Below are 25,261 nucleotides of genomic sequence, written 5' to 3'. Positions count from 1 at the left end.
TAATTAATTTTACTGAAATATTTACAAAATACTTTGATTGTCTTTTATTGTTTTTTTTTTAACAAATTTGTTTTAGTACATAGTTTAAATAAGGAAGAATTTAATAAACAAAATTTACTTGATTTGGAATTACTAATTATTAGGAAAATAATTGAAAAATTAGGCCCCTTAAGTATTACAGATTTTTAATCCTAAACATTAGGAAAAATAATGAAATGACTATTTTACTCAATGTGAACTCTATTTTTAATGGATAAAAAAGGTGAACGATATTTTGCTAAGGGCCTTCGTGCTTTTAATATAGTATGTATGTATGTATGTATGTATGTATGTATGTATATATATATAATTTTTATATATAATTATAAAAATTAATGCTCAACGTCACAATATAATTTTTAGACGAAGGATGATCAATCGACCACCTTTAGCAGAACGTAACTTCGACATGGTGCTGAGTTGACAGTTACATAATGCTTACATGGACAGTGACGTGTCAACTTAATGGATAATTATAGACTTGATAAATTAGTTACAGCATGAGATATAAATGCAGTCATTAATGCTTGCATTGAGTAGACTGTACATCACACCCCTTGGGATGCGACACTTCCCAAAACCCAGTGTGAATACAAGATGCTTTGTGCATCGGGCTGTCCTTCTCACCTGTTCTCTTTCTTTCTGTGTCAACATTTGATCACTTTTCCCAGATATGCTGGTTGGATATACTTTCAGCAATGCACTGTCCCACAAAATAAAATCCCAAGTTTATCTACGAAGCATAATAAAATGGTCTCTATCAAGTAGCATTTCTCTCTTTCGGTCTTGATCATTGGCTTAATAATTGAACAAGAATTTCCCAATATCAACTGAATGTAAAAGCCTTTTGCTTTTTCTGGATCTAAAGTCCTACACTTGTGACTCATGTTTTTATTATAGAAATCTAATACAGCTTAGAGAACTGTACAAATAACTATAACATTAGAGAACTGAAAATACAGCTTTTTTTAACGTTAGGACAACTATAGGATTAACTTCCATTGTGTTGGTGAAGTCAAAGCTAAAGCAAGAGCTGAGAGCATTTCCCCTCAAGCAATTGCGTTGCGCTGACATAATTTAGCAAAAGAGAAACATCCAAATTCAAAGTCTAGGAGATCATAATATAGGGAGAAACTTTACATGTTGCGTAAAATTGTTGAGTGCTGCAGATCTGGATACAGGACAATATACAAATCAATGATAGCATAGATACAGTTGAAAACCTGATAATACGAGCTGTAACGATCAAATGACCCCATGTTCTTAACCCCCTCAAAGATATATGACTGTTAGATGGTGGTTCCATTCTTTTCAAGTTCACGTTGTCTGGCTCTTTCCATCTTCCGCTTACGCCATTCTTCCAGAACTGTATAGTTGCAGTAAATGAAGAACAGTTTAATTGTTGAAGGAACATGTTTAACAAACAACCATACAAAATCATGATTTTAACTGTGTACCATCTTCGAGGGATAAAGATTTGTGCATGAGAGAGGGAAAAATCACTCTCTGAAGCAAATTCTATCTGAAAATTGGTATTGCCACCCATTTGGTTTTTTAAAGCTCCTAACAGTAGATTTAGCATTCTTAACAACTAATGGTTCTGAAATGCAACCAAGAACATTTTTAAATAAACGCCAAGCCATGGGTAGAAGCAACACTCATCCAGCTACTGTGCACTGTCGATGGAGTTGAAAAGCTTAATCAAGCACATGAAATATTAATGAGAGCAAGAAGAGAGTACTAGAAATTATTACCAGAATAGAGGCATGCTACTTTTCAGTCATGGAGTTCGATGCATGAAAATTTCATGATGAAATTTATTACCAGAATAACTTGTTTCTCATAACTATTGGTTCTCATCCACATGATGGATAACTCATGAAGGAGAATATACAGGACTGGAGAAGCCCCTACAAAACCGTCTGTCACTCTATTGCATGCTCCAAGCACATGTGAGAGAAACAAACAACAATGTCTTCATGGATTTCCCTGGTCTAAGATGATTATGGCGACCAGTTCATACATACCTATTAGTCCTGAGTTTTTATGAGAACTAACATGTAAATTACCAACACAATCTTACCTAGGTTAGGAGATGTAATTTTGCCAAAAACATGTAAATTACCGACACAATAATCTACGTACTTAGTATAAATGCCCATTCAAACTTGAGGGAATAATCAAACTTAACAATTCTCTCAATCATCCTTCCTTATTCTTCCTAGTGTCTTTTTAGAATACTGGATAAGACAAACTACTAAGTCATATATTTCCTATATCACAAGTCAGTCCTCCTCCTCCCCAAGTCTACTCATGTCATTCTCGTACTCCTACTAACGCCCATGATAATTCTTCACATGATACATGTATGCTGGCAACTCCTGATTACTCGTACTTTAACCCTCACCTGCTCGGCATTAGCAGATACCACCACTCCGTCCATTGTGATACACAAATGTCTTTGTTCTTCTCATTATTTACATCACATTTATAACTTTCTGAACTATCATTGTATGTCCTCATCTTTTGATTTGTATCAGCTTTGACTAATGCTATTGTAGAAAAGACTTGAGACATTGGAATATCTAAGATAACGAGATGTCACCACAGAGAAGATGACTGCTTTCCTTGCCAATATCACTTAGAAATTGATTTCATTGACGGCAGGTCAAATCTGCTGCTAGGTGCCACTATTTTTATTCTGTGAAAGTGGATCCAGATGCAAAACTGATTGACTGAAGGCTTGCCTATTGTTAAAGGGTACACTCAAATTTATGAATTTGAATAGCACACATTCTCTTTGGTAGCTAACAATTAACAACCTGCATCACTGACCGCTTGGCAAGCTCAGTTTTAGGGGAATGCTAAGAGGTATGCCAACTCGTTGGATGAGTAGTTCTTCCCATTTCAATCGAGTATGTCCACCAGTCCACCACCATAAATGCCAGAATTGGGTCAATGATCTGATTCTGGCAGATGTAGAGATGGCTAAAGAGGAGATGGGAAATGTAGCAAGGACTGAAGCAGGCTCGCAAATTCCTTTACGTCTTTTCAACTGTGCTATCTGTGAATTAAAAAGGGGGAATTAATTATCCCGCAGAGATCGCATCCATTAGCTTATTGTGGGCTCTCACTCTGGCTCATCATCCAGAAGGGGGTGCACAGCTTTTTGGGTGGAGCCAACGGACATAAAAACTGATGCTATTGCGGCTACACCTCCCAATTTGTCAGGTATATAACGAAGAATGGCATCGATCGAACCGGAATAGGATAACGCGCGAGAGAGCACAAGCGAGCTTCGTCATTATATGGGATAAAAGCCTAGAAGACTAACTTGGTCATTATATGGTCTGAACTAATCCTCTTAGGTATAATTTTGAAGGTTCAATTGTGTCGTTCAGTCCCAACAATTTGGGATGGCTTGAAGTGAAGCCGATCGTTCAGTTTCTTGTGTCATGATTGTCATGATAAATGTATTTATCTCAACTCAAGCAGAATTTGTTTAACCACCTTGAGGACAAAGAATGGAAAAATAAAAAATTAAATTAAGTGCCTTTTGGGAATTGAGGTAGTATAGTCCAAACATTTCTCACCTTACAAGGGAAGTATATTTTGGACACACTAGAGGAAACAAATCCAGGGGGTGTCACAGGAAGACTCTGAAGATTTTGAAAACTGATTGATAAACTGAATTATTTCGCAATCACATAACCAGATAATATTTACAGTAAGTGTACTGGGTCAGTTTCTTCAAACTCCATATAAAGGTTACTGACACTCAGTAATCCACATTCAAAGTTATCAAAAGAGCTCCAGGATAAAAAGATGAAGGTCACTCATAGATTGTTGGATATTCTCTGGGCACGATTTATTTCATGATATTGTGTTAGATCTAGTGTAGAAGTAGAGAATCGAGCTAGGGTCCTACACGTATGCGAGCTCATCTGATTAAAACTACTTCTCCAAGAACTAACATGCATTGAAATAAAACAGATAAAGTTGATGCATGACAATTAAGTTGTCCTTTGTATTGCCTCAATTCATTACCGAATCAGATGACTGATATCATATATAACAATAAGTGTGAGTCATAGAAGATATACGACTGACTGAATCATGCTATGTCGTTTAATTCAGCACCAAAATTTCTCTTTTACTGATACCAAGAGCGGCAGAAGACATAGTTCACGGACTCACCATATGGCAGAAGACATGGTTGATGGACTCAACTTATGGCTAAGTGTTATAGAGGTCTTTTTGTGTCTGAAGGAAAGAAGAGTGGGTTGTTGAATATTTACCTTTCACACTGCCTGAATCAGAATATGACCGATAATTGTTCAGTCTAGATATGAGGTCTACTGCAGCAGTCTGTTTTGCATCCTTCTGTTGAACAGGATCTGGTTCGACATATGCTTCTTTCTGTATTTCCTTCACCTATCAAGACAGAAGATTTTGTATTCTCCAGAAATCTCAGAAAATAGAAAACAAGACATAAAAATACTATTGATGCACAGCATCCTAATTATTCAGCTACAGCAGAACATAGAAAAAGGATGGTACTCACTCTTTTAATTAGCTCCACAGGCAGCATAGCACGGCGAATCTCTTCTGCTTCCTTTATATACATTTCAACTGCAGTTCAAACATCAAGATGCCATTAGCCATAGCCATCCTCTTACCAAGATTAGGATATCTAGTGATAGTTATTTGACAAGAAAATGAAATATCCTAAAACAACTTTTTAAGAACAAAGCTGGCTATCTACACCTCCGCCTTTTATTTCGCTACATGCCAGCAATTACTACTACTCTGTCTATTCATTTTTATGTGACACTATTTCCTTTTAGTCTGTTCCAAAAAAAGACACATTTCTATTTCTGGAAACACCCTTAATGACATGCTTTTACAGACATACAAGCCTCATGGTATGTTTAAGACCACGCCACACAAATTGAAGCGAAGGAAGTACTGCTTTAAAACAGCTTCTGCAAAAAGTGGATATCTTTTGTTTCCATTGAATCATAAAATGGTGCAAGCACAATTCCGATGCAACTTTTGATTGGGCTTACAAATTAATTACCCAATTTTACCTCCATAAGGACAAACCAAATTAGGAATATCATTTCCATGGGCACTTTCAAAAAGGATTGCAGAAACTAAAAAGGGTCAGATGGCAACTTCCAAGAAACCTTATTTGTGCTATTTAAGCAAGAAATTCCACTAAATAGTTTACATTAGAGGGAATACAAGAGAAGGCAGTAACTTTTTAGCCTCATTTGCTCTCAGTTACACAGAAAATGGTTCCAAAGTGAAAATTTAGAACACCAAATGCAACAACTCCTAATCAAAGTAACCATTTTTCCAGTTCTTGATCAAATAGCAAAACCTCTACCCTAAATAAATTAAGCACTTTTCAATTTTCTGTGATCTGTTGCTTCTTTCAACACAAACCCAGAAAAAAATCAAACAGAAAAAACACAATTTTTAGATTTTAAAAAAATCGAAGATTTTATTTAACTGAAAATGAAGCAAATTTACAGCTTGTTTGGATGGTTGTTACGCATCGTTTCATAATGTATCGTATCGTACTATATTGTATTGTACTGTATCGTTTGATAAATACAATGTTTGGATAGATTGTGTCGTTTGCCATCGTTTCATGATATCACACACCAACAATATGAAGAATAAACTTGCAATATTATAAAGAAAAATTATGATACAAGGTAAAATTACTATATAAAAAGATAGGGTAAATGATAAAATAAAATAATTTAGTAATAATAAAGGGTGAGATTGAGAGAAAAAGACAAGGTAACGACGCGACCACACCAAATCGGTCGTTACATAAAGTGACACATTTCGTCGTTATGTAACGACGGATTTAACGATATATACAATAAAATTTAAGTAACAATCAAAACAAACATTATATTTAAAGTAAAAATACGATACGATACAATGAGTAACAACCATCCAAACAAGCTGTTAAAGGAAAAGCAACCATATTTACAGTTCTTGATCAAATAACAAAACCTCCTATATCCTAAGAAGTTAAGAGCTTTTTCAATTTTCTGTCTTCTATAGCTTCCTTCAACACAACCCAGAAAAGATCAAACAGAAAAAACGCAATCTATAGATAATTAAGAAAATCCAAGAAATGTTTGACCTGAAATTGAAGTAAATTTAAAGAAAAGGGCAAGAAGAAAAGGAACCTGAAGATGGTTTGCTGGAAGATGAAGAAGAGAAAAAGCTGTGAAGTAGAAAAATGGAAGCAATCAAATTGAACAAAGTGACAACAATTGTAGCATTCTTGAATGACCACCTTAACCTCCACCTATGTTGTACCACCTCCATTTCAACCCCAGCTGAAAATTGTTCTTGATTCAACAATCGTGTTTTTCTGAATGAAAGTTTCTATAAATTGGAAATTACTAATTTGGGATCTTAAACCCCAGCTGAAAAAGGAAGGTTCTTGATTCAACAATCAGCTGAAAAGGGATATAAATTTGAAATTACTGATTTGGGTTCTTAAATTTTGTAAAAGGACATTTAGAGAAAATAGATCTTTTGAAGAGAATTATCCGATGACTCACTCAATCGATTTGGTTGTGGTGCAATTCCTAACACCAAAGTAGCTACAATAATTTCGTTCTAGCTTACATTGTATATGAATTTTTTTTTGTTCCCACCCTGTTTTTAGTGTCCGGTAGTCGCATTGGAGCCCGACTATATCCAGATTCGCGTAGCGTAGGGCCCCACTCGGGAAGCACTCCCATCAAAGATTTTTCCATACTCAGGATTCGAACCCTAAACCCTGATTAAGGAAGAGCAGTCTCATCCACTGCACCACATACTTTGGTCAGTTGGTGGTACATGAAGTTGCAGATCTTATTTCTGACATAGTCGATGAGAAGCTAAGTTTTGTTAGGAAAAAAGTCGAAATTTGTATTATCCGAAATTGGTCAATTCTTACACTTTTGGTCAATTCATACACTTGTTGATAGTAAATCATTTGTATCATTAATGGAGCTCCGGCGTGAAATGTAATGGACTCAACATGTCCAAATTATTAGAGAGAAAAGGTTCAGATATGTATTGGTCAAAATCTGACCGTCACGGCCGAACTGACCAACGTCGCGCCTAAATGACCGGGCAGTGAAAGATAACATAACTCACTCTACATCCCTTTCCCGACATCCGTCGAGTCGGAAAGAGCAGTGCCTAAAAGGACGACCAAGGCACACTGGAGGCGAGAGAGCGTCGGACCAAGTAAAGGGCAAGGGTGCCTTGACTATATATAGTAAGCGAAAACCTTCGATTAAAGGAGACTCCCCCCCCCCCCCTTCTCTCTCCCAAGCTCTCTTCTTATAATCTTGATAGGAAAGAAGGAATCTACAGAAGAACATGTAAAGCTATCCCCCCATCGATCGATGGAAGTCACAATGTTGAATTTCAATAAGATCGTTTATATCTTTTTTCATCCTATATACAATCCATACTATTAGCTCTTTGATCTGGAATTTATTATGTCTAAGTAAGATTTACCTCTTCATCTTCTTTGATTGATTTGTTCAAAAAAGTTTCGATATCTTCTAAGTCAAACAATTTGGCGCCGTCTGTGGGGATTTCTTAGTGAAATTTCCTAGTCTCTCCCAGATCAAAAACAAGAAATACGATCACCCACCGAAAAGAGCGCGAAGGAAAAACCTAACCCATGCGAGATAGGGGAAGGAGAGCCGAGTAGAATCGCCAAATTTAGAAATCTTCGCCCCATCAACCATCGAAATGCCAAACAAGACGAACAACGTTACCAACCTGTTCTCCCCAATTGGACCACCGGGTAGGGGTAAGGAAAGTATCATTTTAACTCACCTTCTGCACTTTGCTCAAAAAGGAACACAAAGGCCGCGCGGACGAGCGAGTAAAGAAATATCTCAATTAAAGAACAAAAAACTACTGCGAAACAACCGAAACACCGCCCGCCGGTGACATTTCCAAGCCGGAAGGCAGAAGTCAGACAAGGAAACTACAGTGTGTGCGCAGAATGAACCTAAGCAAAATAGCAATGTTTTGTATTCTCCAACGTTGCCCCCCCCTGATGCAAGCAATGTCAAACGAACTGGGACTCAACCAGAAAATGTCTGGCTCTCCAAAAACTAGGACTGTCGACGGTTTACTATTTCGATAAGTTCGAAATAACACCCTTTAAGGCCAAGGGCCTTCGCCAAAAAGAAGAGTTCGACCTTCGGAATTTAGCTAAGGACAATTTCCTTTAAATAACACTCTTTAAGGCCAAGGGCCTTCGCCAAAAAGAAGAGTTCGACCTTGATCGAACGACGACGGGTTACTATTTCGATAAGTTCGAAATAACACCCTTTAAGGCCAAGGGCCTTCGCCAAAAAGAAGAGTTCGACCTCGATCGAATGACGATGGGTTACTATTTCGATAAGTTCAAATTAACACCTTTTAAGGCCAAGGGCCTTTGCCAAAAAGAAGAGTTCGACCTCGATCGAACAACAGCGGGTTACTATTTCAATAAGTTCGAAATAACACCCTTTAAGGCCAAGGGCTTTAGCCAAAAAGAAGAGTTCGACCTCAATCGAACGACGACGGGTTACTATTTCGATAAGTTCGAAATAACACCCTTTAAGGCCAAAGGCCTTCGCCAAAAAGAAGAGTTCGACCTCGATCGAACGACGATGGGTTACTATTTCGATAAGTTCGAAATAACACCCTTTAAGGCCAAGGGCCTTCGCCAGAAAAGAAGAATTCAACCTCGATCGGAGGACGACAGGTTAATATTTCGGTAAGTTCGAAATAACATCCTTTAAGGCCAAGGGACTTTGCCAAAAAGAAGAGTTCGACCTCGATCGAATGATGACGGGTTACTATTTCCATAAGTTTGAAATAACACCCTTTAAGGCCAAGGGCCTTCGCCAAAAAAGAAGAGTTCGACCTCGATCAAACGACGACGAGTTACTATTTCGATAAGTTCGAAATAATACCCTTTAAGGCCAAGGGCCTTCGCCAAAAAGAAGAGTTCAACCTCGAACGAACGAAGACATGTTACTATTTTGATAAGTTCGAAATAACACCCTTTAAGGCCAAGGGCCTTCGCCAAAAAAAAGAGTTCGACCTCAATCGAATGACGACGAGTTACTATTTCGATAAGTTCAAAATAATGCCCTTTAAGGCCAAGGGCCTTCGCCAAAAAGAAGAGTTCGACCTCGATCGAACGACGACGGGTTACTATTTCGATAAGTTCGAAATAACACCCTTTAAGGCCAAGGGCCTTCGCCAAAAAGAAGATTTCGACCTCGATCGAACGACGACGGGTTACTATTTCGATAAGTTCAAAATAACACCCTTTAAGGCCAAGGGACTTCGCCAAAAAGAAAAGTTCGACCTCGATCGAATGACGACGTGTTACTATTTCGATAAGTTCGAAATAACACCCTTTAAGGCCAAGGGCCTTCGCTAGAAAAGAAGAGTTCAACCTCGATCGGAGGACGACAGGTTAATATTTCGGTAAGTTCGAAATAACACCCTTTAAGGCCAAGAGACTTTGCCAAAAAGAAGAGTTTGACCTCGATCGAATGACGACGGGTTACTATTTCCATAAGTTTGAAATAACACCCTTTAAGGCCAAGGGCCTTCGCCAAAAAGAAGAGTTCGACCTCGATCGATCGACGACGGGTTACTATTTCGATAAGTTCAAAATAACACCCTTTAAGTCCAAGGGCCTTCGCCAAGAAGAATAGTTCGACCTCGATCGAACGACGTCGGGTTACTATTTCGATAAGTTCAAAATAACACCCTTTAAGGCCAAGGGACTTCGCCAAAAAGAAGAGTTCGACCTCGATCGAATGACGACGTGTTACTATTTCGATAAGTTCGAAATAACACCCTTTAAGGCCAAGGGCCTTCACCAGAAAAAAGAGTTCAACCTCGATCGGAGGACGACAGGTTAATATTTCGGTAAGTTCGAAATAACACCCTTTAAGGCCAGGGGCATTCGCCATAAAGAAGAGTTAGACCTCGATCGAACGACGACGGGTTACTATTTCGATTAGTTCGAAATAACACCCTTGAAAGCCAGGGGACTTCACCAAAAAGAAGAGTTCGACCTCGATCGAACGACGATGGGTTACTATTTTGATAAGTTCGAAATAACACCCTTTAAGGCCAAGGGCCTTTGCCAAAAAGAAGAGTTCGACCTCGATCGAACGAAGACGTGTTACTATTTCGGTAAGTTCGAAATAACACCCTTTAAGGCCAAGGGCCTTCGCCAAAAAGAGGAGAGTTCGACCTCAATCGAACGAAGACAGGTTACTATTTTGGCAAACATCCTTTAAGGCCATAAGCCATCGCCAATGAGAAAGTGCGAAATATTCCTAAGGCCAAATTATATCGGAAAGTGCAAAAGACCGGGACTCGCCGTGCGGGAATCTATCTCGCACTGAAGTCACGCGAAACAAAAACAAGAGTAAAATACAAGACAAATAACAGCGAAAAATTCTCTTTTATACAAAGTTTCCGCACAAATGGTCGCATATTACATAAGACCCAAGTCAACAATATAAAAAAAAACAAAGGGGAAAAAGAAGAAAGGAACAACGACAATCGACTACGAACGAAAAATTGGGAAGAAAACAACAAACAGAAAACTAATCAATATCACTATCCCTCTACTCTGCATCATCATCGCGACCCTCTCCACTGCCATCTCCGGGAAGTTTTCCTTCGGCGTCCGCGCCCCCATTAGCTTCTGGCATTGCTGCATCATACCCACATTTGACACGAGCCTCCCGCACTTTCACTCGCGCCTCTTCATATGCAGCCTCAGTCACAGTACCCGCCTCTCACAAACTCTTGTATATATCCCGCTGGGCTTCGGCGTAAACCCAAAGCTCGTGCATGTGGCGGGGAACGGCGGTGGAGGAAGATTCAATCTGAGCTAACAGTCGCCCATTTTCTGCCTCCACTGATGCAACCCGATCTCCCAGAACCGATGCCTCTTGATCAATCTCGCTAATGCGCTCCTTAAGCCTTGCCTCCATAAGGGTAGTCGTCGCTCTCTCCGACTCCTGCTCGGACTGGAGGACGTGGATGGTGTTCTCCAGAGCCGCCGCCCTTGCCGAAGCCCCGGACCAAGCACTTTCGATGCTCTCCAACCCAGCAACCTTGTTCTCCAGCTCAGTCAATTTCCTCATCCATTCCGACGCTCTGTGCCTCGACCTTAATCAAGTTTTGATCCATCTCCGACTACATTGACCTCAATTTCTCTTGCAGATGCTCGCACTCTGCGGTGACCACCTTTCCCAACTCTAGCTCCTCGTCCTATATTCGAAGTTGCTCCTCAAGCACACTTCTACTGCGGATAGACTGCATCAATTCCTGGTCCTTTTTCTCCAACTCCTCACCAAGATCCCGATTACCAGGGTTTGCCTTCAACCACTCATGCATCTCGCGACACTTGTTGCGGTAACGACGATATTTCTCCAACATCTTCAAGAAAATCTGGGCACAAATGTTGGCCTTGCTAATGCTTTCCACTTCCACCATATACATCTGAAAAATGTAAAGATGGGTTAGAATCGTATCATCAAGAAAGGCGAGGGAAAAGCGAAAGTAAGAGTAACATACCCTTAAGCCCATAGCGGCCACCTCATCCATCAAATCAACATCAGGAACAGACCAAAGGGCCGCATTTTCGGCTGCGGAGCATAACATGCTGAACTGCGGCACCGGATCCTCCGTGTCCCCCATAAGGTTGGTATCCGAGGGGATGTTAAGAATACGGGCTGAGCCTCCCGCACGAACCACCGAGTGAGTAAGGCCCTCCTAAAACATCCTGACATCATCAGGGTCGAGGTCCGATTTGGATTCGTAATCTTCGACCACCACGACTTTTCTCTTTCAACAGCTGAAGAGGAAGCACGACCAACTACAGAGGATGACGGTACGTCCGAAACTACAACGACGGCCCTGGAAGTCTAACTTTCGGCCACGATAGGTTGCTGACCACCGATAATGGCGGGAATCTCTGATTGAGCCGAGGCAACGACTGGTTCCGTCCCTGCGGGGGGAGCCACGACAACCCCCTCTCCAGATCCCGTCGTAGGAGAGTCATCTAAATGAATCACTGTTGGGGGTACGGTCTCAAGCTTCACTCGCCGTCTTTTCGATAGCCCCTCCTCTTCCCCAGTAGACGGAGATTCACCCGTCGGGCGAGCGACACGGTCGGAACTTCGGCCTGAGAAGTGGCCCTCACAGGAATAACCGCGGCCGCAGACTCAACTGAAGTAGCCCTCGATGAAGGTCGAGCAGTGGGTACCGTGATAGGGTGATTAGATGAGGCCGGCTACCGGAAAGCCAACGGAGGAGCCCTCACTCTCCCCACCCTCCCTGACACCAACGAACAATACGTGAGGAATTAAACACAAAGAGGGAAAAGAGAAAAATGGCGAACAGAAACGACATCTTACCAGAAAGAGGCATGCACCCATACTTGTCATAAAAGGCCGCCCACGTGTGGACCCCCGCCGTATAAGGAAGAATAGCGCTCACCCACTCATGGATATTTTCTATAGGGGGAGGCGGCAATTTCTCAACTGCAAAGACATAACATGGTTTAGTACCGTAACAAAAAATGGTCGGATATATCTTCGACTAGAAGCATGAGACTTACGTGCAAAGTTCCATTTCTCAGGGAACCCCGTCGGATCCGCCACAATATGATCAGTCCGCACATAGAAATAATTCTCATAAAAATGGCGGTTGGTCCTGTCATCCATTTTCACCACCAGACTCTTCGACCACCGAGGATGCATGTGAAACATCGTGCCGCGGATGAGTTGAAGGGAGAAGATACTGAGCAGATGGTCCTCTCACGACTGGCGAGTTCCGCAAACTTGAGCAATATAAGGTACAACTTGTACAGGTACGACAAAAGTTGAGCGGGGCATACCTCATAAAAATGGCAGAAGTCTACCACCATGAGAGGGAGAGGAAGCGTGTATCCAATAAGGAAGGGATAGGCGTAAAATACACAGTACCGAGGACGGTCAAAATGAACAATGTCGGTTCCTACCGCCGGTCGCATGTCGAAGTAGCTGGGGATCCCCCACCTGGTTTTCAACTCTGCAATGTCTGTTTCTCTCAGAACAGAAGGGATAGGCTCCGGCTCTACCCCAGCATGACTACTGAAGTCGGTCAATTCTCTCCCAGGGCGAGGCAAAATCTCAACTATCGACGGGACCTCCTCGTCTTCCACCGCATCCACCCCTCCGGTGGCCTGAGCAACACTTTCCTATGTCGGAACTGTGGTAGGGAGATCGGTGCGAGAGGAATCACCAGCCATTTTTTCCAAATGATATGGCGAAAAGACAATGGAAAGAAAGGATGGAGATTTTCAGTTAATTAAGGGTAAACGAAAACTTGGAGTGTCAGAAAGAAAGTATATCTGCAGAATTCTCTCGAGTAAAAGGTAAAGAGGTGTGTCAATCGAATGATAATCTCCCTCTATTTATAAGAGACATCAATCCCCTGAGCACGAAACCCAAGAGTCGCTAATCGAATCTGATAGGGCACGAAACATTTTAGTTCCCCAGGAACGTGTGTCATAATGGCGGTAACCACGAAACATCGCTTTGATACCAAACGACGTTTCGGTTCCGAAAACGGTTCATGGGTATCGAAAGAACGTTGCCACCCCGCCTAAAACCCAAGTAATATAACTAAGGAATGAGAAGTCAGGAGTCAGATTTTGCTCGAATTCGTAGCAATCATGATCCGTCTGTCGAGCCAGATAGAGGACGACCTCGACAGACGGAGGGACTAACTGTATTGGTCAAAATCTGACCGTCACGGCCGAACTGACCAACGTCCCACCTAAGTGAACTGGTAGTGAAAGATAACATATCCCACTCTACATCCCTTTCCTGACATCCGTCAAGTCGGAAAGAGCAGTGCCTAAAAGGACGACCAAGACACACTGGAGGCGAGAGAGAGTCGGACCAAGTAAAGGGCAAGGGTGCCTTGACTATATATAGTAAGGGAAAACCTTCGATTAAAGGAGGCTCCTCCCCCCTTTCTCTCCCAAGCTCTCTTCTTGTAATCTTGATAGGAAAAAAGTAATATACAGAAGAACATGTAAAGCTATCCTCCATCGATCGATGTGAGTCACAATGTTGAATTTCAATAAGATCGTTTATATCTTTTTTCGTCCTATATACAATCTATACTATTAGCTCTTTGATCTGAAATTTATTATGTCTGACTAAGATTTACCCCTTCATCTTCTTTGATTGATTTGTTCAAAAAGATTTCGATATCTTTTGAGTCAAACAAGATATATGCCTCAACTTTTGATTATAATTTAGAATTATCCTACTGATGTTGGAATTTCGTTAGAGGTCTAGGACCAAAATAAAACTTTTCTAGAAAATATTAGACCTAAAATTTAACGGAGTACACTTACATGCAAATTTAACCCTTTCCCCCTTCATCTATGTTAAATAATTAGAAGAAATTTTAAATCTCAAAATCGAATAAGAAAAAATTCCCTCAAAATATAAGTCATTTAGTTTTAGAAAGTTCTCAAAGGTATTAAAAAACGAAAACTGAGCTGCTTATTTAAAGGTTGATTTTATATTTGAAGGGAAGGAGTTGATTTGTTGCTAGACATAAGTGCAATGGAACCACAACTCAGCGTAACAATATATCTATTGGAAAAATTGATTATGGAGAATAAGATTTAGCTTGATGCGTGTCAAGGACATTGTTCAGAAGGATATTTTGGCCACACAATAATGAATAAAATTAGGTGTATTGCCTAGGATTCAGCAAACTCTTGCAGTTATTAAACTGGAAACATGAGTAGCAGGTAATTCAAGAAAGAAACCCAACATATTGAAGGAAGAAGACGATTCAGAAAGTTATATAAGAAAGTGTGTCTTTAGCTCTCTAAAGACCATGTTTATATAGGCTTTGCTCCAACGGCTAGTAATGGCTAGTTTGACTCTATTAATTGTAAAATAACTTACTAAATAATAAGTAAATGTAAATAACGCTTTAAAGAGAAAAAAAATTCCAAAGTTTAGATAAACATTAAATTTTGAGTTTTGAGGTATCACTAATTTTCCAACAATATTAATATCTCTGCTTCTGCTCGTAAGTTCCAAGACTGAAGAAAAAAAGGGGTCATAAACGTGAATTTATTATCTTACTTTAGCTTAAGTCTCTTGTTTTAACATTTTAATAGAGTGAAGTACCTGTAGTCACCTCTTTTTTTATCATGACCAAGAGGGTATTAGGCCACAGTACTCCTTAACCCCCTTAATTTGGTTGTTTATCATGTATTTTGTTATGATTCCACACTCTTCTGAGTATATTGGAATGAAAATTCAGCAGTTTCAGGTTCTTCCTGATCTTTTCTTGTTTGAGTTTAATTTCTATGAATTGACAGTGTAGAACAACTTTTGAACTTTCAGGTCATTTACACGATAAATACAAGTATCATACATAAATAGCGAGATAAGTAATTAATTAATGTTTATCATGAGATTTACTTGTAATTATGTTATAAATGACCTGATTGTATAGATGATTTTACATTGTCAGTTTATAGAGCTTAAACTCTCCAGAAATAACACCACTTCTGATAGCAACTAATCATTGACACTATAGGGGGTATTACCCGTTGGTACTACAAGTACCATTATACTATGGTCCCGTGTATAAGAACAAAGGTGATGTCCAGAGCTGTAACAACTATAGGGGCATCAAATTACTAAGTCATATCATGAAAGTTTGGAAGAGAGTGGTAGAAATGAGAGTGCGAAGGACGGTGTCTATTTCAGACAACCAGTTCGGGTTCATGCCGGGGCGATCTACCACAGAAGCTATCCACCTTATTAGGAGGATGGTGAAACAGTACAGGGATAAGAAGAAGGATCTCCACATGGTGTTTATTGATCTGGAGAAAGCGTACGATAGGGTTCCTAGGGAGGTCTTATGGAGCTGCTTAGAGGATAAAGGGGTCCCGGTTGACTATATTAGGGTGATTAAAGACATGTATGCTGGAGCTAAGACTCGGGTTAGGACAGTAGGAGGCGACTCTGAACACTTTCCAGTTATTACGGGGTTGCACCAAGGGTCTGCGCTCAGCCCATTCCTATTTGCCCTGGTGATGGATGCACTGACTCATCATATTCAAGGGGAGGTGCCATGGTGCATGCTATTTGCTGATGTCATTATTCTAATTGACGAGACACGAGGCGGCGTCAACGAGAGGCTAGAGATTTGGAGACATGCTCTTGAGTCTAAAGGTTTCAAGTTGAGCAGGACGAAGACGGAATACCTCGAGTGCAAATTTGGAGTTGAGCCGACGGAAGCGGGAGTTGAAGTGAGGCTTGACTCTCAAGTCATTCCCAAGAGGGGTAGTTTCAAGTACCTTGGATCGGTTATTCAAGGGATCGGGGAGATTAACGAGGATGTCACACACCGTATAGAGGTGGGGTGGATGAAGTGGAGGTTAGCGTCGGGAGTCTTGTGTGACAAGAAAGTTCCACCGTTACTAAAAGGTAAGTTTTATAGAGCAGTGGTTAAGCCTGCCATGTTATATGGAACTGAATGTTGACCGGTAAAGAACTCACACATCCAGAAGATGAAAGTAGCAGAGATGAGGATGTTGAGGTGGATGTGCGGGCATACAAGGATGGATAAGATTAGGAATGAAGATATTCGAGAGAAGGTGGGCGTGGCCCCCATGGAGGACAAGATGCGGAAAGTAAGACTCAGATGGTTCGGGCACATTCAGAGGAGGAGCACTGATGCACCGGTGAGGAGGTGTGAGCGACTGGCTGTAGTGGGCACGCGGAGAGGTAGAGGGAGACCTAACAAGTATTGGGGAGAGGTGATCAGACAGGACATGGCGCGACTTAGGATTATTGAGGACATGACCCTTGACAGGGAATTATGGAGGTCGAGCATTAAGGTTGTAGGTTAGGGGAAACTTGTGAATATTTCTACAGCACAATAGAGTGAGACTAGTCAGTTAGGAGTTAGACTAAGAATGTCATTGGTCGTCTATTGATGCATGCAGGGTTTTACCTGCTAGTTTTACTATACCAGCCATCTATTTCGTATTTCGTATTCTGTATTTCATATCTCTTATATTACTGTTATTTTATTATGCATTTTTATGGTACTAATATATCGGCTCCTGTTGCTTTTTTTTAGCCGAGGGTCTCCTGGAAACAGCCTCTTTACCCTTCGGGATAGGGGTAAGGTCTGCATACATATTACCCTCCCCAGACCCCACTTGTGGGATTATACTGGGTTGTTGTTGTTGTTGTATGGGTGTGTTTGATATAACAGAAAATGTTTTCCGTGGAAAATGTATTCCAAGAAAATATTTTTTTGGAAAAAAATATTAATCTTTTTCATTTTTCGGTATTTGGTATGCAAATTAAGGAAAATGACTTCTCAAGAGTATTCATAAATAATTTAGATATAATAAACATGAAGCCATAAACTTTCAAACCTACAACCTTCCGAACCCACAAATTTCATAAACTTTCGAACCGCTAAATTTTCAAAATCGCAAAATTTCGAACCCGTAAACTTTATAATTTCTAAACCCATAAACTTCCAAACACATAAACCTCCGAACTCATAATTTTAGAACTTGTAAAATTGTGAACCTTTAAACCGATAAATAAAACAATTAAAATTAAAACAACAACAAACCCAGTTTGATCCCAACATGCGCGGTATGGGAAAACTTCTTTTGTAGGGGTCGTTAACTTCGAACCCATGACCTTTTACAAGTAATGAGTAGCGCCCAACCAACAAGCCACGGGATAAAACTGAAAAATATATTTAATAATTTTTTTTCGAGAGGGGGGAGGGGCGGGGCAGGGGGGAAGTAAAGCAAAAAGAAAACAGTAAAAAAAAAAACTAAAAACAAATTTTTTTTTGGGGAGGTGGGGGGAGGTGGGGGGTTGGAGTGGGTGGTGCAGAAAAACGAAAAAAACAGAAATTTGAAATTGCAAAAAAAATTAAGGTAAAAAAATAATTTTTTGCGGTGGGGGGTGGGGGTGGGGTGGAGGGGTAGTAGGGTGGGTGGTAACAAAAAAACTGAAATTTAAAAAAAAAAAAAACCCTTTTTCGAAGAGGAGGTAGGGTGAGTTGGTGAGGGTGGGAAAGGTTGAGAAAGAGCTTTGGAAAATGTTTTTCATTCTCTTGATAAGGAAAATATTTTCCTCCAATTGGAGGAAAAAGAGTTCATAGAAAAAATATTTTCCAAAACATTTAAGCCAACCAAACATGAGAAAATTGAAAAACATTTTCCGAAAAATATTTTCCTTCATACCAAACACACCCTATATGTTTCCAAAATTGCCGGAGCAGAAATTTCAGCAAATATTAGTAACATATGTAACGGGATGGTAAGATATATATTACTCCTCCAAAAAAGGTTTCATACTTACATGCGGAACGGAGGGAGCATAGAGGATTCATATAATTGATTTCAACTAGTTTAGGATTGAGACATAGTTAGATTAACTACATATAAATAAGGTGTTTAGAGCTATCCTACAACATCTTTTGTTATCATAGTTGTTCCCTTGTTTCTAGTGTTACTTTTTTACAGTTTTTCGTGTTGAATCTTGATTTATTCCTTATCATTAATTATTTAACATGTCTGAAATTTTACTGGCTTCAGTTCTTTAAACATTTTACTTGTGGTAGGTGATGTGTGTGAGCACGTGATTTTTGCCTTACGAAAAACTACTCCAAAATAAATCAAAAAGTAAAATAAATTTCTTTTACTGTGTAATTTTTGAATTTGCGTGGTGTTAAATATTTGTGTTATGTCCGTAAATGTTTACTTTGTCATAATGAAATGAAAATTAAAATAAAATACATGTTGCATGCATATAGGATTTAATTATGTATTTAAAAGATAATTTAAACAAAATCACAAAAAATATGCAATAGTTCTATTTTTAAATATTCCACTGTGTGATTGATGTTTTGTCTATATGTTAAATAATTGTTATAGAATAATTAATATATTTTTGTGAAGTTAAAATTGTTTTATAATTAAAATTAGAAATTTAAATTAGAAAAATAAAAAAAAATAAAAAAAATAATACATATATACAAAATCGGACCTGGATTAAAATCCAGGCCCAAATCGAATTAATTCCCCCCTCACAGCCCAATCCAAACCAACCTGTCCGGTCCAACAATCCAAACGACGACGTTTGGTCACACTCCATCAAGGACCGTTGGATTAAATCAATCCAACGGCTGATATCCCCTACCCTTACCCTTACCCGTAACTCGACCCATTGACCCGATTCAGTCCGACCCCAACGTTAAACCAAACGACGTCATTTGGTTAAGTGAGATGATCCTGACCGTGAATCTTACTTGATCGGACGGACAAGATCAATCCACCCCTCCCCTATATAAGTTCCAGACCCCTACGCCGGCCCCCTAACTAAACACCCCCCCTTCCTTACTATTCATCATCGTCCCCAAACCCCCACTCCTAACCCTAGCCGCCCTAGGATCCCACCGCCTGAAACCCGGCGGCATCACCGCCGTCGGTCACCAAAATAACACCCTAGAATCCCCTGAACATCCTCTACACAGATCTAACATTGGTTTCCTTCGAATCAGGCCCCAACTCTTCGAATCTTAAATCGAAGGTTGGCCTGAAAACCTTATCTTCTCCGATGACCTCCAAAATAACACCACAGTTTCTCCTAAATTCCCTCACCAAGGATCTGTTAGTTGCATGGTTCGAATCATACTGGAACTACTCGAATCTTCATTTGAAGATTCGAGTACAACCTGACCTTATCCCAACCTACTTCAAACTCACACCAGTTACCCCTCTGACCTCCCTCGTGCCTAGAACATCTTTGGTTTCCCTCGAATCTAACCAGAAATGAGTAAATCTCAAATCGAACTTTCAAGAACCCTAAAAATACCAGACTTTTGGATTCTGTCCAGATTGAATAAAGACTAAGGTCTGTTTGATTTCAAACAAAGTCCAAATCCAAGTCGAGTTGAGTTCAGTTGAATTTAAAGGTTCAGAGGTAATTTCTGTTTCTTATGTGCATTCTATGTGTATTCTATGTTCGTTTCATTAGTTTGTTTAATTTTTCATAATTTTCTAGTCAAATTTTGTTATACTGTCCCCTACCCGTCAACTTGATTCTAAATGTGAATTGTTTCTGTTGCTTGTGATTATGTACAATGTGTGTAATCGACTCGATTAAGTTCGTCGATTAGTTGTATTATGAGTCTTGCTTTTGGAAATGTTGACTGAGATAGCCTGTTTTGAATAGATTATTTTGCTATAACCAGTTAATTAGTTATTGTTAAGCAGTTAGTTCTTGTTTAATAAACCAGTAAATTCAAATGAATGCTGTATATGTGTTGATTTCTGAGCATTGAGTTTCAGGGCATTGTCAGTATATTGACAATGCTCCTGTATTTGTTTGTTTTTTGGTTCAGTTTTGAATCTCAGTCGAAATGATCCTGCATATTCTGTGTAATGTTAGTGGGTATTATTCAGGTTCAGTATTCAATTGAGAATCATCTATCTTAATTCAACTCTTGTGCATAAATGTGATGTACTGTCTTTAATCCTAGGACTGGTTATAACTGTTAAAGCAGACTTTAAAATCTGTTTTGCAACATACTCTGATTTTAGTTTAAAGGCTGTAATTACAGAAGGATTTCAGGTTTATTTTGGAATGAAACAGTAGGGTAATGTGATAGTGTACTTTCAATAATATGATAGTGGCTATAATTTAAGTAATAATGGGGAACAAGGGATAATGGGGCTGCTGAAAAACAGGATAAATAACACTTAGTTTTAAATTATTCAAAAGTAGTTTTAATGGAAACTTTCTGATTTTAAAAAGAGAAAAGGGTCCATCCAGCACTAAAAGAGTATAGGACCAGCCCTGTATAAATACAGGGAGCTGGACAGACTTTAAGGGGCAGATTTTTTAGATTGAAGAAATCTGATTTAGGAAAAAAAAAATCTGAAAAACAGAAGATTTTAAGAAAGAAAAAGAAAGGAAATCATATTAGAAGAGGGAATTGAGAGAGAAAAATTTGATTTAAGATCAGTTTTCAGAAAAGAGGAGTTTTTTTTTCCAGAGAAGAGTTTGAAAGAGAAATAAAAATCAGATTTTAAGAGAGTTCAGGAAAGAGAAAAACAGAAAGAAAGAAAGAGATAGAAATAGAATCAGAAATAGAAATTTGAAAAGAAAAACAAACAAAAAGGAACACTCACACAGTGAAGCTGAAACAGATACCAGAAAAGAAAAGAAAAATCTGAAACCTTGTTGTTCTTTTTGGAATCTGTCCGGGTCTGGGTATTGATACTATTTGGTTTTAAAAAAATCTGAAATTCTTTAAGAAGCGTTGCTCTTGTGAATCTGGATTTCTCGGGTCTTATTATTACTCAAATCTGTGGGAATACTGATATTCTGCCAGTATTTTGTTACTGCTGCTGTTGCTGAAATTTACTCCTTCTACCTTCATTTTCAGGTACATGCCTTTTAAATTTTATGTTGGAAAGAGATTCAACATGACTAATCAATGAAGTTTGAATTGCAATTCTGTTTTCCATTTGTCCAAGTTCATCAGTTTAAATTTCATTTTTGTTTCATGATAGTTAATTAGTAGGGAATTCAATTTGATAACTATGAGTTAATTGTCTTACTTTGAAATTCGTATAAAGCTTTGTAATAATGTTAGCCCTTCATCTCATTAGTTTAGTCATGTTTGAACTGTCAAGGTAGGAAACATGACATAAAGATTGGCCATTAACTAGGCCTTGTGACGTTGTTAGTTGAATAAGGAATAGCGTGAAAATGTCAAAACCATATTGCTAGTTTATTCTGATAATCTGATTTAGTTGTGGAAGGAATGATATAAGTTGTACGTTCTTATGTGGCATTATAACAGGTATCTATAGAACCATTAAGTGGATGGCAAGTTGAGTTGTTATGGCTCATTATGATGTTAAAGTGCTATGAATGTTTTAGACATACAAACTATGTTACATGTAAGGCAATATTATTAATTGATTTATAATTCCCTTTCTTATCAATTTGATGCCTATTTACCATCTTAAATAAATAATTAGGCCTATTGGATTAAAAACAAGTATGTGAGAATGAGATGATATGTATAAGAACAAATTGCAACAATTTATGTCAATGGTAATTAGAAATAGAATTTGCACTAAGTAAATAATGAAAATTCTTGGAAAATATTTCCTCCCCTTATGAATCATTCATTTTCAGTTTCATATGCAATTTATTCTTTGGTATATATATATGTCATATTTGTTTTAAAAAAAAAATAGTATTAATCATATTTTTATTCTGTTCTCTGAATTTGAATAGTTGGAATGAATATAATTTATACTCGGAAATTATAATCGACGGGCAACCTTTAATAGATTGTGAATTCTTTTTTCAAAGAATTTATAGGCCTCTAAAATGGGAGTTCTCATGATTTTCACATAAAAATATATGAATATAATAAACAATTTGTGGAAAATCCCTAATACCATTACAAGTATTTTGCGCAATTAGGGATGCGTTCGCATACCCTGATTATATTTTTAAAAGCAAATTCGGATTATGCGTACGCGCAATTTCGAACGAATATTTAAGAAAAGGATTTTTCCAAAGGCGTTAAAGCAATTTCATAAAAAAACCCGAGATGTGCGGTTCACTATTTAAGAAAAACAAATTTTCTTCATTCGACACAATTTCGAAAAAATGATTGTTTAATAAATATATTATCAAAAGTTATCGTGTACACGTACGCGTGACACAATTCCGCATTTTAAATTTATAACACGAATATACGTACGCGTAATTCGATTCAAAGAAGGGTCCTTAATCACAATAAGTATAAGCGGTAGTAAAATTACGTGATAAAAAATATATTTAATAAAAATCGAGATAATTAAGCCAATAATAAAAACAGTTAAGCGACCGTGCTAGAACCACAGAATTCGGAAATGCCTAACACCTTCTTCCGGATTAACAGAATTCCTTACTCAGGATTTCTGGTTCGCAGAATAAATAACAGAGTCATATTCTCCTCGATTCAGGGATTAAAATCGGTGACTTGGGACGCCCTAAAATTCCCAGGTGGCGACTCTGAAATTAAATAAATCCCGTTTCGACTGTCCTTCAATTGGAGAAAACTCCCCCACGCGCTCCCGCGGGCGCGGTAAAAAGGAGGTGCGACAATGTGCACTTCATCTGTTTGGATGGAGTCTTATGTTCTACCGCCAGGCCGGCTTTAGAAAAATTAATATTCAGATGGAGGCTTTAGCTTCAATTTTTTTTGTTCCTTTTATATAGATAAATAAAATAATAAGAGAGGCATTTGATGCTTTTTTGCCTTTTTCTTCTTTGTCATTTGTGTTGGTTCATATGAGGTTATAACAAGGTAGAGAATCTGTCTTTTTCTCCTTAAGGCAATTCTGAAAAAACAATTTCATAGTTTTTATAAGATAGTCTGAAGTAAAATTCTTATTCTACTTGAGCAGTGTAGAATTTCATAGTAAAATTCTTATTCTGAAGTGTTACATATCAGAAAAAGAATCTTGGGAATCATGGAAGCGAAAAAACGCGGTGATCATGCTGAAGAGAAACAAGAATCTGTAGTGCTATCATCAGCTCCCACAATCATGAAAATAGCAAGACAAAGATTACTCAATCATATCGCGCAGAAATCTGATGCTTACTCCATCATTTTTAATCCCCCTACTGCCAATTCTGGTCTGTCTCCTGAACTAGAGCAGGATTTGGACTTAGCTGAACTACTTCAAGCTTCTGCTCAACTGGTTGCAACTCGAAAATTTGACCGTGCTACAAAGTTTCTAAGCTTGTGTGACCAGTCTGCTTCTGCTGCAGGTACTCCAGTCCAAAGAGTTGTGTATTATTTTGCTGACGCTCTTCAGCACAGAATCGATAGGGAGATAGGGAAAATGCCAATTACTAGAGAAGCAGATATTGAAGCGTATTCTAATGACGTAGAAGAGCTTGTCATGGATTTAGAACCTGCTGTATTTGCAAAAAGACCATTGTTTCCTTATCGCCAGGTCACTTCATTCACCGGAATACAAGCTATATTAGACAGTACAAAGACTGCAAAAAGGGTTCATTTGATTGATCTATGTATAAAAAGCGGATCACATTGGACAACATTTATGCAAACTCTAGCTGATCGAGACGAATGCCCACTCAAGCATCTAAAAATAAGTTCTGTTGGAAGGTCTAAAAAGAAGATGGAAGATGTAGGGAGAAGATTGTCAGCTTTTGCTGCTGAGACATTAAACATATCATTTTCCTTCAAAACAGTTGTGTCAGACCTGAGGAATCTTAAATCTGAGTCTTTTGAAGTAGAGGCTGATGAAGTTGTCGCAGTTTACTCAGATGTCATTCTTTGGACCATGTTAGCATGGCCTAACGATATGGATTCTTTGATGGAGGTTATTAAAAGCCTTAATCCTTGCATAATTGTGCTCGTCGAGGGAATAGCAAACACATATCTACCCGATTTTATAGATTCTTTCAATGAAACTTTATATTACTTTAGTGCATTAACTGATTGTTCTGAGGTTCTCCACAAGGGTGTACCAATATATGAAGGATTTTACATACAAAAAGTTATCAGAAATATGATAACATATCATGGAGAAGAGAACGTTCCCCGCCATGGGAATCTTAAAGTGTGGAGGGACTTATTTGCCAAGTTTGGTATGGTGGAAACAGACCTGAGCCATTTATCCTTGATCGAAGCAAGTTTACTGTTTGATAAGTCAGAGTTCCGCGGATTATGCACCTGTGAGTTGGATGAGAAATGTCTAGTTATCAGGTGGAAAAAAACTCCAATGATCTGTGTTTCTGCTTGGAAGTTCCAACACTGAAGAAAATAAGGTCGCTTGACATGAGTTTTATTATCTTCCGTTAGCTTGATTTTTATTTATACTATCCGTGTAGTTTAACTTTGTTATAGCAGGTTATGGAATTATGTTTGTTATAAACAGTTATATGTAATTGCAGGTAATAGTGCAAAAGTTTGTGTTTTTATCCATGCACAAAAGTTAAACTCTTCTTACTTTTTAACATTTTGACAGAAAGAAGTACCT

At 38.7% G+C, this 25,261-nt stretch overlaps 2 protein-coding genes across 2 annotated transcripts; one reads left to right on the top strand and one right to left on the bottom strand.

Moving 5' to 3' along the window:
* Positions 1-1,081: 1,081 nt before the first annotated feature.
* On the bottom strand, positions 1,082-6,682 carry LOC107775236 (uncharacterized). Its single transcript, XM_016594952.2, has 4 exons — positions 6,255-6,682; positions 4,604-4,671; positions 4,338-4,473; positions 1,082-1,405 (listed from the first exon to the last, which is right to left on the bottom strand). Exons 1-4 carry the CDS (start codon positions 6,394-6,396, stop codon positions 1,329-1,331), a joined length of 423 nt encoding a protein of 140 aa, XP_016450438.1. The 5' UTR covers positions 6,397-6,682; the 3' UTR covers positions 1,082-1,328.
* Positions 6,683-23,722: 17,040 nt separating this feature from the next.
* Positions 23,723-25,039, top strand: LOC107775237 (DELLA protein RGL1-like). Its single transcript, XM_016594953.1, has one exon. It carries the CDS (start codon positions 23,723-23,725, stop codon positions 25,037-25,039), a length of 1,317 nt encoding a protein of 438 aa, XP_016450439.1.
* The last annotated feature ends 222 nt before the right edge of the window (positions 25,040-25,261 follow it).

Source organism: Nicotiana tabacum, chromosome 7 (assembly GCF_000715075.1).
Source record: "Nicotiana tabacum cultivar K326 chromosome 7, ASM71507v2, whole genome shotgun sequence".
NCBI lineage: Eukaryota > Viridiplantae > Streptophyta > Magnoliopsida > Solanales > Solanaceae > Nicotiana > Nicotiana tabacum.
Note: the sequence above shows the minus strand (reverse complement) of the source record. Positions and strands in the feature narration are given on the sequence as shown.

What these genes read in the sequence shown, in the direction of transcription:
- LOC107775236 (XM_016594952.2), bottom strand. Translation starts at nt 6,396, where the DNA reads ATGGAGGTGGTACAACATAGGTGGAGGTTAAGGTGGTCATTCAAGAAT. An exon ending in TTCCAGCAAACCATCTTCAG is followed by an intron (nt 4,672 to 6,254) that starts GTTCCTTTTCTT and finishes TTTGAACTGCAG; the next exon opens with TTGAAATGTATATAAAGGAA. An exon ending in TGATTCAGGCAGTGTGAAAG is followed by an intron (nt 1,406 to 4,337) that starts GTAAATATTCAA and finishes GCAACTATACAG; the next exon opens with TTCTGGAAGAATGGCGTAAG.
- LOC107775237 (XM_016594953.1), top strand. Translation starts at nt 23,723, where the DNA reads ATGGAAGCGAAAAAACGCGGTGATCATGCTGAAGAGAAACAAGAATCT.